The 14692-nt window shown below is 43.0% G+C and overlaps 2 protein-coding genes across 5 annotated transcripts in view; both read left to right on the plus strand.

Moving 5' to 3' along the window:
* Window positions 1–2355: 2355 nt before the first annotated feature.
* On the plus strand, window positions 2356–4162 carry rln3a (relaxin-3a). The gene is given in 2 exon segments (NM_001281348.1): window positions 2356–2713; window positions 3684–4162. Coding segments are annotated over 2 exon segments (426 nt in total). The 5' UTR covers window positions 2356–2553; the 3' UTR covers window positions 3950–4162.
* A 1662-nt stretch (window positions 4163–5824) lies between these two features.
* Window positions 5825–14692, plus strand: part of LOC110486918 (interleukin-6 receptor subunit beta) — a 31378-nt gene continuing 22510 nt past the window's right edge. The window contains exons 1-3 of one of the 4 annotated variants that reach the window (XM_036941675.1): window positions 5825–6162; window positions 7907–8005; window positions 12526–12667. In XM_036941675.1, the coding sequence (XP_036797570.1) occupies window positions 7933–8005; window positions 12526–12667 (215 nt within the window). In that variant the 5' untranslated portion in view covers window positions 5825–6162; window positions 7907–7932. Of the gene's footprint in view, window positions 6163–7906; window positions 8006–9555; window positions 10141–12525; window positions 12668–14692 lie in introns of those variants that run through there. The other 3 variants (XM_036941674.1, XM_036941673.1, XM_036941672.1) reach the window with 3 other exon arrangements.

The following is a 14692-nucleotide window of genomic DNA, read 5'->3' on the forward strand; positions in this document are numbered from 1 at the left end:
TGCCAAGGGATGAACTGTAGGTGTACTTACCATAGGAGTCACCTCAAAGCTTACCAGTGACTAAGTACAGGCCCAGCAACCAACATAGCTGCAAGAACTGTGACCAATTTTTGTTGGTTGTTTTGCAGTAGTTATGTCTTGTACACACACAAACATAAACTCAGCAAAAAAAGAAACGTCCTCTCACTGTCAACTGCGTTTATTTTCAGCAAACTTAACATGTGTAAATATTTGTATGAACATAACAAGATTCAACAACTGAGACATCAACTGAACAAGTTCCACAGACATGTGACTAACAAAAATGGAATATGTGTCCCTGAACAAAGGGGGTGTCAAAATCAAAAGTAAGTCAGTATCTGGTGTGGCCACCAGCTGCATTAAGTACTGCAGTGCATTTCCTCCTCATGGACTGCATCGGATTTGCCAGTTCATGCTGTGAGATGTTACCCCACTCTTCAACCAAGACACCTGCAATTTCCCGGACATTTCTGGGGGGAATGGCCCTAGCCCTCCGATCCAACAGGTCCCAGACGTGCTCAATGGGATTGAGATCCGAGCTCTTCGCTGGCCATGGCAGAACACTGACATTCCTGTCTTGCAGGAAATCACGCACAGAACGATCAGTATGGCTGGTGGCATTGTCATGCTGGAGGGTCATGTCAGGAGGAGCCTGCAGGAAGAGTACCACATGAGGGAGGAGGATGTCTTCCCCGTAACGCACAGCGTTGAGATCGCCTGCAATGACAACAAGCTCAGTCGATGATGCTGTGACACACCGCCCCAGACCATGACGGACCCTCCACCTCCAAATCGATCCTGCTCCAGAGCACAGGCCTCGGTGTAACGCTCATTCCTCGTTATAACACGAATCTGACCATCACCCCTGGTGAGACAAAACCGCGATACACACACGTATACAGACAGTCTACATACTGGCAACAAACAAATTATTCAAAAAGCAACACATTCAGTCGCCATCAATGTCGCTCTCTTAACCTGCTCACCTGGTCACTCACCACTAGACAATGTGCAAATGAGTCTCCAACGTCCCCCTGAAATACCATGTTGTTCGCATTGTTATCAACCTATTAATTACAAATTCACAAATCCATTGTCAATTCTGAAACGGGAGACCTTTACCTATGCGTTGACACAGATAGGGTCCCAGCCTTTGTTTGACTCAGATGATGACTTCCATGTTATCTGCCTTTGAAAATGTCACCCGCTTTGCCTCATTGCCCTACTCCTTGCTGTGTGAACCCCCCACCTGTGACTTCATCCCTCTTTTTCAGAGAGAGAGAGATGGAGAAATATGAGGGGAGAAGCAAGTCATGGGAGAATAATCAGAGCAGCTGTGGTTACAGAATCAGCGCTGAAAAGGTGTGAAGTGGTATAGGAGAAGAGTTTAAGTTCTACTTGAAAGTAAGTTCTATATAATAATAAAAATATGTATTTTATTTTGTGCTTTTCATTACAAGCTGAATCTCAAAGTCACTTTGAAAACAAAATGTAACCAGAAACTATTTAACAAAACAAAGGTAGGGATCTGTCAGTATGTTGGCGATGGTCAACTTTAGATGATAGGCAGTTCAGAAAGGTAGTATCTTGAGAGGAGGGAGCATAGATGTAGAGATATCTGACAGACAGGCCATGGAACACCTCAACGGGCACCTCGTCGTCGTCCACAGTCACAGCTCCTCCTCCGTCGGTAGGCTGGATCTTCCACTACTGAAATGTAGCACATATGTACATTTGTAGTATACTGTATGTACTAAACTGGGTATTTGTGTTTGAGAAAACATGTTCTTGATACTGACATTTTGACACAGTGGCATCACACTTCTGAACTGTGTCATCATACCCAACATTCCTACTGTAACTCTGTAGAAGATTTGATCAAGTTTAAATATGTATTTTTAAGGTGTTTTGACACTTTATTCAGATAGTGAGGAAATAGACCAGAGGGAGAAACAGTAGGAAGGGTGGACACAGGTATTGAACCCTGGTCTCCGGATGGGATTTGTGTGTAACATGTGTTAGGGAGTGTTACCACTACACCGTGGCTCTGCACATTAACACTTGCTTTGAGCAGAAATGTCTGGTGATCAAGTGAGTTTGAGGTGGGTGATGACCACAAAAAAGGTGTAGGTGAGGATTCAAATGAAACGTGGGTTTGACATCCAGAAAATGACTTTTTCCTGTAATCAGATTACAAACTACTCTGACATCATCGTCGCGTTTGAGCAGTATTGGCTAATTATGCCACCTTTGGTCAGTGCTTTGTCTCCATAAAGGTCTCTGGGTCTATCTCTCTCTCCTATCTATGACTGTCCTGGTTGGGAGGGTGTGCATGTGCAAGTTCCATGTCTACCTCGTATGGCTGAGGACCCCTTTATAAACCAATACCAGGTCATTGGGGAAGTCACACAACACTCGCGACCACAGAGAGACAGAGAAAAACACCTGCTCCAAACAGCCCAGTCTACCATTGAAGAATCTATTCTCTCTCCTCCTTTTTTGCTCACTCATTCATTTACCTCCTGGGACATGATGTGGAAACCACTGGTATTAGCTGTGTGTTTGTTAGTGGCTGGGGTGCAGGGGATGGAGCGCCCCACGTATGGAGTGAAGCTATGTGGCCGGGAGTTCATCCGGGCGGTCATCTTCACCTGTGGAGGATCTCGCTGGAGACGGTCACTTGGGAGTGCAGGTGAGGCATGCCGGCTAGACAAGCCTTTTATTGGGTCATTGTGTTTCTAAATTGTGCACATTTTGATTCTAGCCAAGCAGTAATGCAGCTGATTCAATATATCAGTGATTTATGGTTTGTTGAGTAAAGGGAACGGCTTTTTTTGCACCACTGGCTTTGTCCATTGGAATGTATTAAATCCGCCCAGTCGATTACGTCCACCCAGTCGATTACATTTTTTTCATTTAAATGTATTGTGCATTGGTCCAAACACATCAAGACAGTAGTGAAGAGGGCCCGACAAAGCCTATTCCCTCTCAGGAGACTGAAAGTATTTGACATGGGTCCTCAGATCCTCAAAAAGTGCTACAGCTGCCCCATCGAGAGCATCCTACTGGTTGCATCACTGCCTGGTATGGCAACTGCTCGGCCTCCGACCACAAGGCACTGCAGAGGGTAGTGTGTACGACACAGTACATCACTGGGGTCAAACTTCCTGCCATCCGAGACCTCTATACCAGGCGGTGTCAGAGGAAGGCTCAAAAATGTCTCAAAGACTCCAGCCACCCTAGTCATAGACTGTTCTTTCTGCTACCGAGTGTCAGTCGGTACCGGAGCACCAAGTCTAGGTCCAAAAGGCTTCTAAGCAGCTTCTACCTCCAAGCCATAAGCCTCCTGAACAGCTAATCAAAGGGCTACCCGGACTTTTTGCATTGCCCCCCCTTTTTACGCTACTGCTACTCACATTGACTCTGTACCGGTACCCCCTGTATATAGCCTCGCTAGGGTTATTTTACTGCTGCTCTTTAATTACTTGTTACTTTTATTACATTTTTTTTACTTATCTATTTTGTACTTGTATTTGGCACTTTACAAATAACATTTTATTTGAAATAGAAACACAGTAATCTTTGACTTTTGAATGTATAAATTGAGCAGCACTGAGAGTCAATATCACATTTCAACACTCCTACTATAAACTGCATTTCAGGAGACTTCCCTCAGGACCCTTTCAGCTCCCATGACGAGGACTCGTCTGAAGGCTGGAACTCAGACTCCCAGGTCCCAGAGGGTCCCTTCCAGCATGTCCAGGAGGGTGGGGTGTTCATCAGCAGGCCAGCCCGCTCCCTCATCTCAGAGGAGATACTGGAGGCTCTCCGTATGTCAGACCGAAAGGGCCGTGATGTGGTGGTGGGCCTGTCCAACGCCTGCTGCAAGTGGGGCTGCAGCAAGGGAGACATCAGCTCCCTTTGCTGAGAATCCACCCCATTCTCTATCCTCCCATGCACACACATAGCCCTACACATACCTGGTATTTTCTCATATCTCTCTCTCTCGGTTTTTCTAACTGCTCTCCAGAGTGTTTCCGAGTTAAAGTATCATGTTAACTGTGCAGGGAGAATATAACCTTATTCTCCATATAAACCCAGTCGGTATTAGATTGAACGTCATGACCCTACCTGCCTGTAAAACAACTTGTGTTTACCTAGGTTTCCACATTGGCTCACAGCAAAAACGTTATCTTTTTCAAATGCAATTTTCTTATTGTCTGCTTGTTTTAGTCAATTACAAAACTCCATTTACGAAAAGTACAACATATCTAAAGATGACTTTTCAATATTGCTTCTCCATAGCGTTCTCACTACTTAGAAAAACGTAATATTGTAGGGCTTCCCTTATTATGCCCTTTCCCATGACAATGCTAGCAGCAACTTGAGTTACTGACCGGAACATTAAGCTAGCCAAGACCAACAACACAAACAATCTGACTATCCAGCTACTGACTATCCAGCTACTATCCAACGGACAGTATGAGCTAAACAAATTAAATGTGTTAACTGTGATGAAATGTTTTCCACACACATACCTACGTATAGCCTACTTGGACACCGCGTCCCCACATTTCCCACACCGAATAGCCTGAAGCCACAGGGCTCTTCTCCCAGGCTCTATTTCCCAACGTGGGACCATTGCGAACCATTGGTCGGAATTTCAGCGGGTTTTCCCCAATTTATGGGCGTGGTCTAGGGGAATTCCTTATTATTATGTCATTACCGACTGGGACTGAATACCGATATCTTCCTGTCTCTATACGTGTGGAATTTGGCTACCTGTGATGAAATGTGGTTTCCAGACCACTTTCTCCATTGCTGTTTTTGGATCCTTCCTACTTTTTGTCTCACTGTCGTCATTCACATGGCCCTTATTTTTATTTTTAAATCTGTCAAATCTGTTTAATTTTGGATTATGAACCTGTTATAAAGGTTTTAATAAAGATTTGATTTGCTTAACATTCTGACTCTTGGTATGTTTTCCCACCAGCCACAGATACGGCCAATGCCAGAATCATGACATAGGAAAACATAGAGCCATAGGACATAATGGAGTTGGCCTATGACATGTGTAAAGGAACTTTTAAATCTACTGCACAAAAATATTGCGTTTTGAATAAAATGACTTATTCAAATGGAGAACAATCCCACAGGAATAACACACAACTGACCCCTCAAAAGAGCCCATAAGGGAACTGAACAAAACGGATCCAATCTGGAAGTGGCAGTGGCCTACATAAATTACAGCATCATTTAGTCTGTTGTTGTTCTTCTACTATTTATTATGTTACCAATACTATTTTCATGTTAAAATTAAATTCTGATTACAATTACTATCTCTCATCTTTTCACTAAATGCAATCTATTAGCTTCCAAAATGTAAGTAGGTATAAGGTATATATCTATCTGTCTGATAACACCTTCTGATTGAATGGCTCCGCCTGCACTTTGAAAAACCCACAGTGCATTAAGTGAATGTTGGAAAAAGATATTGGTTCCCTTCTAAACATAGAAATGTGAATGCAGAACGGATTCGGCCACAAAATAGGTGAAGTGAACTGACAAAAGAGTTTCTCATACAAAGGAAAGCGCAGTGTGAAAACAAAGAAAACTGAGATATTTAGCTTTTTTTTTACCCCAGAGTTCACTTTAAAGAGGACTGAAATCAGTTATTTTAAAGAGGACTGACTATATGTGAAAACACCATTATAATGTAGGGTTAAAATTGATGCAATAGAGGATCCCTGCCAAAGGCAATTTAGGCGGGTCATAGTAGGCGGGACATAGACAGATCACAGAGCTTTTTAGAAATGTGTCCATACCTCTTCCGGGCTCATTACACTCCGCTTTGCGGATCATAGACAAGTTGGATGTGTGAGAAATAGTTAGGTCTCCACACACATCCAATCTAGTTTCTGCCGTATTGCTTTCACCTATTCAGCCTGATCATTTCGGTGAAAGGGAGTGAGCGAGGAGGCAAAGGAGGAAGCATCGCTTTGGAATGAAATACGGTCAGTGTGTCTCGAAAAGCTCCCATACTTCTGCGCACGTAAACATCGCAAACATTTATTCAATGTACAATAGAATGCTGGCGAAAGATGGAAGTTCCGTTATTTTGAAGTCTTTCTTGACGACTAGGTAATAGCTCTTATTTTTCGAACCACTTATTTTTCAACTTAACTTACAGTTTGCCGAAATCTTATAGATCATTAGGCCTACCAGTATAACATTTTTAGACTTGAAATGATACAAGACTTTGAATGTTCACTCTCATCTCTATACTTATGGCTATGGCAAGTTAATTTGCATCATAACATGACAACAATGGTTAATAGAAACCAGATGCTTTTATCATCCTGTGCTTTTGGCTTAAAAACATGTATGTAGGCTACACAATATACAGAGTGGCAGATATGTCAGTGGCGAAGACAGTGACAGATATGTAACCAATGATGTATATAATAAACCCTGGATTGCTGATTGTTACGTATTGGCCACTGAGTGAAGCCACTCAATGGTAGGAACATCAATCAATAGGAATGAATGAAATTCTACAGTATTTCCATTAAATGTTTCAAGGACGAAATTACATGTAATTTGTGTAATTTTTGTTGTTGTAGTGGGTCAGTAACATTAGTAATCTAAAAATTGTACTTTAAGGAAAACATTTGTATATATTTCAAATGTTTATGTTAAGCACACATAATATAATTTTAAAGTATGTATTATTTTACTAGGCAAGTCAGTTAACAACAAATTCCTATTTTCAATGACGGCCTACTGGGGAACAGTAGGTTAACTGCCTTGTTTAGAGGCAGACCAACAGATATTTCCCTTGTCAGCTAAGGAGTCTATAATAGAATACATGTGGCAAAAACGAATGTTGACATTAATACATACATTTTTATGGCTTCCAAAGTATTTTTTACAACAGTAAGGGAGGGAGTGCCAAGCTGGAGGCCCATTGGCTTCAACATATCGCCCCCTAGCAGTCATCTAGTGTATATATAAATCATTGGCTGAAAAGGTTTGCACGTTACTGTGTGAACAACACCTATCACCAAAGATCAGTCTTGTTTTACTCCAATGTTTGTAAACAATGTACATGTAAACAAACCCTGTCTAGCCTCAAAGCATGGTTAAAACTGTAATGTTGATATCATGCATGGTCAGTCCTTGCATCCATAGCCCTGTCTATGAATTTGAGAGTGGTTACATTTCTCCAGGCCCATCCCTCATCTTTTTACCAAAACAGAGGCGGTTGACCACTTTGTTATTGTTTCAATTAAGGACTAAAGGCTCAGTGCAGTTATGCTCCTGTGTTTTAAGTATATTTCCACACTATGAGGTTGGAATAATACTGTGAAATTGGGAAAATTATGATAATGCCATTTTAGTGCCATTTTAGCTGTTTGAAAAGGCCACCTGACATTTCAGTCTGTTTTGGTGGGATGGAGATTTGGCCTGTCTGGTGACATCACCTGGCGTTAAATGAGTTAATAGACCAATAAGAAAGAAAGTTTCAAACCTCTCTGCCAATAAAAGCTAGTTTTCAGTTTTCCATTCCCTACTCAGATCACTCCCAGACAGTCCTAGCAAAATTCTTGCTTTGTAAATCGCTCTTTGCTAAGAAGCTATGCTGCTGTTGTTGATCGTTTTAATTGAAAACAATCACAGTATGGTACTTTTTATTTGTTACCCAGAAATGATTTGATTTTGATATTAAATCTGGCTGCATTGGACCTTTACGGATGTGTGTGTGTGTGTGTGTGTGTAAAAGTTTTGTCTGTGCGTGTGTGTCCGCATCTGTGTGTGTGAGAATTCTGAAACATTCATACACCTGCCATTCACCACTCATTTGGTGTGTGTGTGTTTTCCATAGGTGCTTATAGGATAGTGGTGTGAGTAATGGCATGGCCCAGAGTCCCATGCCTCCTGCTGATCCTGCTGCTCCTACTACACACCTGCTTACCTCAACCAGGTGAGTCCTTCACACTGGACTGATCCCAGATCTTTTTCCTGGTAAAGTCATGTGACCAGGAAATTCTCCTTGTGACTATTTATAATCTCTATTTGACACACCCTCAGATCCACCATTCACTGATCAGCTCTGGGGTTTCTTCAAATAATTCAGATGGACTAAACCGTAATGCTGATCTATATGTTTGATCTGATTGTCTGTCTATGTTATTAGTTCATTCTTATTATTAAACACTGGACCGTATCTTTTATACTGTTTTTCACACTGTGTATTCATGTACTGTATTCTTCACATATCTCATTTTAATATATCTACTACTGTACATTGCATTTTTGTTGTACCGTTTAAACATACTGTGTATTTACAGTGCATTTGGAAAGTATTCAGACCCCTTGACATTTTCTACATTTTTGTTAAGTTACAGCCTTATTCTAAAATGTATTCAATTAGTTTTTTCCCTCATTAATCTACACACAATACCCCATAAAAATATCAGAACTGAAATATAACATTTACATAAGTATTCAGACCCTTTACTCAGTACTTTGTTGAAGGACCTTTGAAAGTGATTAGAGCCTTGACTTTTCTTGGGTATGATGCTACAAGCGTGGCACACCTGTATTTGGGGAGTTTCTCCCATTCTTCTCTGCAGATCCTCTCAAGCTCTGTCAGGTTGGATGGGGAGCGTTGCTGCACAGCTATTTTCAGGTCTCTCCAGAGATGTTCGATCGGGTTCAAGTCCGGGCTCTGGCTGGGCCACTCAAGGACATTCATAGACTTGTCCCGAAGCAACTCCTGCGTTGTCTTGGCTGTGTGCTTCGGGTCGTTGTCCTGTTGGAAGGTGAACCTTTGCCCCAGTTTGAGGTCCCGAGTGCTCTGGAGCAGGTTTTTCATCAAGGATATTTCTGTACTTTGCTCTATTCATCTTTCCCTCGATCCTGACTAGTCTTCCAGTCCCTGCCGCTGAAAAACATCTCGACAGCATGATGCTGCCACCACCATGCTTCACAGTAGGGATGGTGCCAGGTTTCCTCCAGACGCTTGGCATTCAGGCCAAATAATTAAATCTTAGTTTCATCAGATCGGAGAATCCTGTTTCTTATGGTCTGAGAGTCCTTTAGGTGCCTTTTGGCAAACTCCAAGAGAGCTGTCATGTGCCTTTTACTGAGGAGTGACTTCCATCTGGCCACTCTACCATAAAGGCCTGATTGGTGGAGTGCTGCAGAGACGCTTGTCCTCCTGGAAGTTTCTCCCATCTTCACAGAAGAACTCTGGAGCTCTGTCAGAGTGACCATCGGATTCTTGGTCACCTCCCTGACCAAGGCCCTTCTCCCCTGATTGCTCAGTTTGGCCGGGCTGCCAGCTCTAGGAAGTGTCTTAGTGGTTCCAAACTTCTTCCATTTAAGAATGATGGAGGCCACTGTGTTCTTGGGGACCTTCAATGCTGCAGAAATGTGTTGGTACCCTTCCCCAGATCTGTGCTTCGACACAATCGGAGCTCTAAGGACAATTCCTTAACCTTATGGCTTGGTTTTTGCTCTGACATGCAATGTAACACAAGCATTTCTCTGCACCCGCTATAACATCTGCTAGACTTTATGCATCCCCATTTCCTTCATTTTATTCAACACAACCTTCCATAGAGATCATATCAGTATCAGTCTTAATTAATGCGTAGGGGACCAAGAGGTAAATGGTTCCTAATCACCACCCTGTTAGTCATATCACATATGCTATGGACCTTGTGTTGTGTTCATTATAGTAGGCAATGGTAAACTTTTTGAAATGGAAAACGTTTATGAGTGTTTCTTATTGGACAAGTCCAGGTAGTTCCTCCCTGTTTCAGACGTTTTTCGTCTGTTTGCTGCCTAATGAACACAACCCTTGGTGTGTGGTTATGATTTTATGTTTCATACTGATACTAGAAGAGGAGAGGAACTCTGAGAGAGGAAGGGTGTCACCACCTCGCAAGATCTCCGTCTTGTTATCATTTCCTGTTTGGGCTTCATGTTCCTTGAAACGCTCTCATTGTGTGCTTGTGGTTTCAACGTTGTGTGTGTGTGAGGGGGGGTCTAGGGTAAAGAGGATGCCAATAACAACAGAAGGAACGCTAAACTGGCACAGTTCCTTTAAAGGTGAATGTCATCTGGATTTTATTTCTCTCTTTCTCTCTCACTATCAGTTTATGTGAAACCGCCACGCATGTCTCCAACTCAATCATCAAGTTTGCAGACACCACAACAGTGGTAGGCCTGATTACCAACAACGACGAGACAGCCTACAGGGAGGAGGTGAGGGCCCTGGTGGAGTGGTGCCAGGAAAATAACCTCTCCTTCAACGTCAACAAAACGAAGAATAGAGGAGAGAGCACGCCCCCATCCACATTGACAGGGTTGCAGTGGAGAGGATCAAAAGCTTCAAGTTCCCCAGCGTGCAAATCATTTAGGACCTGAAATGGTCAACAACGCCTCTTCAACCTCAGGAGGCTGAAGAAATTCAGCTTGGCCCCTAAGACCCTCACAAACTTCTGCAGATGCACCACCTAAGTGTTCTGTATCACCGTCTGGTACGGCAACTGCACCACCCTCAACCGCAGGGCTCTCCAGAGGGTGGTGCAGTTAGCCCAACACATCACATCAACACATCATGCCCTCCAGGACATCTAGAGCACCGGTGTCACAGGAAGGCTAAAAAGCTCATCAAGGACCTCAGTCACCGAACTATGGCCTGTTCAGCTCTCTACCATTTAGAAGGCGGAGACAGTACAGGCACATCAAAGCCTGGACCGAGAGACTGATAAACAGCTTCTCCAGGCCATCTCGAACTGTTAAACAGTCATCACTAGCCGGCCTCCTCCCAGTTCCCTGCCCTGAACCTTAGACACTGTCACTAGCCGGCTACCACCCGATACTCTACCCTGCACCTTAGAAACTGCTGCCCTATGTACATAGAGTCAGTCATTGAACACTGGCCACTTTAATAATGTTATTATTATAAAAAATGTTTTACCCCTTTTTCTCCCCAGTTGGTAGTTACAGTCTTGTCCCATCGCTGCAACGTCCGTACGGACTCGGGAGAGGCGAAGGTCGAGAGCCATGCGTCCTCTGAAACACAAACCTGCCAAGCCACACTGCTTCTTGACACACTGCTCTATTATCCTGGAAGCCAGCCGCACCAATGTGTCAGAGGAAACACAGTACAACAGGCGACCGTGTCAGCGTGCATGCGCCCGGCCCACCACAGGAGTCTCTAGAGCGCGATTGGACAATGGCATCCCGGCCGGCCAAACCCTCCCCTAACCCGGACGACGCTGGAGCAATTGTTCACCGTCACGGCCAGCTGCGACACAGCACGGGATCGAACCTGGATCTGTTTATGACGCCTCAAGCACGGCATTGCCTTAGACCGCTGCGACACTCGGGAGGCCACTGTAAAAATGTTTACCCACTTTATATTTATATACTGTATTCTATTCATGGCTCATCCTATATAACTATTCCTTCCAGTTCTCTACTGACAATGACTGGAATGAATTGCAAAAATCACTGAATGGCATATATCTCCCTCACTAACTTTAAGCAGCAGCTGTCAGAGCAGCTCACAGATCACTGCACCTGTACATAACCCATCTGTAAATAGCCCATCCTACCTAACTACCTCATCCCCATACTGTTATTTATTTTTTTGCTCCTTTGCACCCCACTTACAGATTCATATTCTGCACATCTATCACTCCAGTGTTTAATTGCTAAATTGTAATTATTTTGCCACTATGGCCTATTTATTGCCTTACCTCCCTTATCTTACCTAATTTGCACACACTGTATATAGACTTTTTTCTCTATTGTGTTATTGACTGTATGTTTGTTTATTCCATGTATAACTCTGTGTTGTTGTTTGTGTCGCACTGCTTTGCTTTATCTTGGCCAGGTCGCAGTTGTAAATGAGAACTTGTTCTCAACTGGCCTACCTGGTTAAATAAAGGTGTTCTCAACTGGCCTACCTGGTTAAATAAAGGTGTTCTCAACTGGCCTACCTGGTTAAATAAAGGTGTTCTCAACTGGCCTACCTGGTTAAATAAAGGTGTTCTCAACTAGCCTACCTGGTTAAATAAAGGTGTTCTCAACTGGCCTACCTGGTTAAATAAAGGTGAAATAAAAAAAATACAAAACTACTGCTGTACAGACCTTTTCTATTTACATACTGTACATACTGTCTATTCACACCATCACATTCATATATATATTATTTATACTCCGGACTCTGACATTGCTCGTTCTGATATGTCTACATTTTTTAGCTTTTGGATTATGTGTGTATTATTATTGTACTGCTAGATATTGTTGCATTGTTGGAGATAGAAACTTAAGAATTTTGCTGCATCTGTGATAACATCTGCAAAACTGTGTACATGACAAATAAACTTTGATTGGATTTGTCTCTTTTTGCCTGTCTCTTTTTCTCTATCACTTGAAATTCACTTCTACCTCCCTCCTCATTGTCTCCCTCACTCTCTGCAGGCCCTCCATCTCCTCCCTCCGCTCCCCAGTGTCACATCCCCTATACGGAGGGACGACAGGCAGATATCCACTGTTTCTGGGATCCAGGACAGAACCCACAGATCCCCACCTCCTACAGCCTGCACTGGAATTCTACAGAGGGGTAAAGACATGTCTACTATAGCCTGTATACATCCCATCTTAATACAGTATATACAGGACATCTATAATCATATTCACAAATGACCCAGACATAGGCTATCATAACTATCATATACTGTTCCTACACAGATGCAAGAATAGCTGTTTATTCGCTTTGTTTGGAAACCCGCGGTGACTCGTGGTGTTTAGAAACCGATGGGTTAATGCTGCGTTTGTAACCAAGCAGGAAGTGGGAATTTACCACCAAAATGTTAGAAAGAGGACTCTATATGGATAAAACCCATTTGGCATGGACATTGTCATCAAAGGATTCACCCTTTTAAAGTAGTCAACTGGGTGGGACTTCCTATGGGTGAAGGAAGGATCACATGATTCCATCCAGGTCATCAGGAGGGATCAGCCAATGAATTATACTCACGAGTAAACATTCCATAACTGTAGGTGGTAGTAAATCACCATCCTTGGCTTTATACCTGTAAAAACAACACACTCTAGGTGGCAGTGTGCACCCTTTCAGTTTGTTTGCCAACTCATAGAAGTAGTAGAAGAAGAAAATTGACTTATTCAAACTGGAGATGGCTCAATGGTTCTGCCCGTGCCAGGGCCCGGCTTATGTGCCTTTATTTGACAACGAGGCCACGGACAGAAATACGTATCAATCTCAGATAAAGCATTCAAGCAAGCGAATACAGAGAATGATAGAGATATTATCTTTCTATATGTCCCATTATGGAATCTGTGAGCGCTCGACCCGGTACTGGTACCCCGTGTATATAGCCAAGTTGTTGTTACTCACTTTTATTATCACGTGTCATTACTTTTCTAAGCCCTCATTGGCAATGTCCATGCCAAAAACTGGTTTAATGCATCAAGATTCCTATATCTAACCCTATGGTGGTAAATTCCCACTTTCCACTTGGTTACAAATGAAGCATAAGAGGCAGACTCTTATGCTGCGTTCATAACCAAGTGGGAAGTGGGAATTTTGCTTTATTTTCTGCTGTGGTGGGGTAATGTGCATTCACAATGCTAAGCTGCAACTAGGGCTGGCATAATTACTGTATAACCGTGTAATCAACAGTTAACTGTCATAACCATGTTGTGGAACAAACAACTGACTGAAGATGGGACGGCTGGGCATTCTTGTGGTTGAGTCCGTTTCTGCAGTAACATGGACTCTTAACAGCATGAAACTTCATTGTTCTTTGCTGAAACAAGCAAGGTGTTGTAGCAAACAAGTCTTCGGTTGCCTTGGCAAAACCTTTCTCCCTGCAGCAGCAGCACACACATAAATACTGTGGAATGAATAAAACAGGCTTGGAACCACTAACCCTGGCAATTTGACTGGAAAACTCATGGGTACTCTCGCAATGGCTGCCTTCTGTTGTGATGCAATAATTTCCATGGTAATGTAACATTTTTATTCTAATGATTTTAACTGATGTGGCTCATACATTGGAATGTCAGTTGAGTTTAATCAACAAATCACAGCATATACTGATAGGTACGCGTCCTGCTTCCTGCTTTGCTCCTAGGTTGAAGATGGGAAGGATAACGTCACAATAATGCGAAAGTTGTACCGCTCTGAATCAACCATGGGACCAACTCAAGCAGTGTAGCTTCGGTGCCTAGGCAGAAGGCAACCGGTCTGAAGCATATCATAAGGCTGGTGAAAAAATAAGCATTTTATGCTAATGCAAGAAAAACATACTACAACCATCTAGCCAACATATAGGTTGAAGATTTCAAGGTTAGGACAACAGTGTTCTAATTTACCATAACTCTTTGCAATTCATGGAACCAGTGTGTAACGGTTTTCTTCCGTTGAAGGAGAGGAGGACCAAAATGCAGCGTGGTTAGTGTTCAACATGTTTAATAAGGACAATAAACGTGAACACTACAAAATAACAAATGTGAAAAAACCGGCTCCTGCAGACTGGCGGCTCTGGCGGCTCCTTGCAGACTGGCGGCTCAGGCGGCTCCTTGCAGACTGGCGGCTCAGGCGGCTCCTTGCAGACTGGCAGCT

Source organism: Oncorhynchus mykiss, chromosome 13 (genome assembly GCF_013265735.2).
Source record: "Oncorhynchus mykiss isolate Arlee chromosome 13, USDA_OmykA_1.1, whole genome shotgun sequence".
In the NCBI taxonomy this organism is placed as follows: domain Eukaryota; kingdom Metazoa; phylum Chordata; class Actinopteri; order Salmoniformes; family Salmonidae; genus Oncorhynchus; species Oncorhynchus mykiss.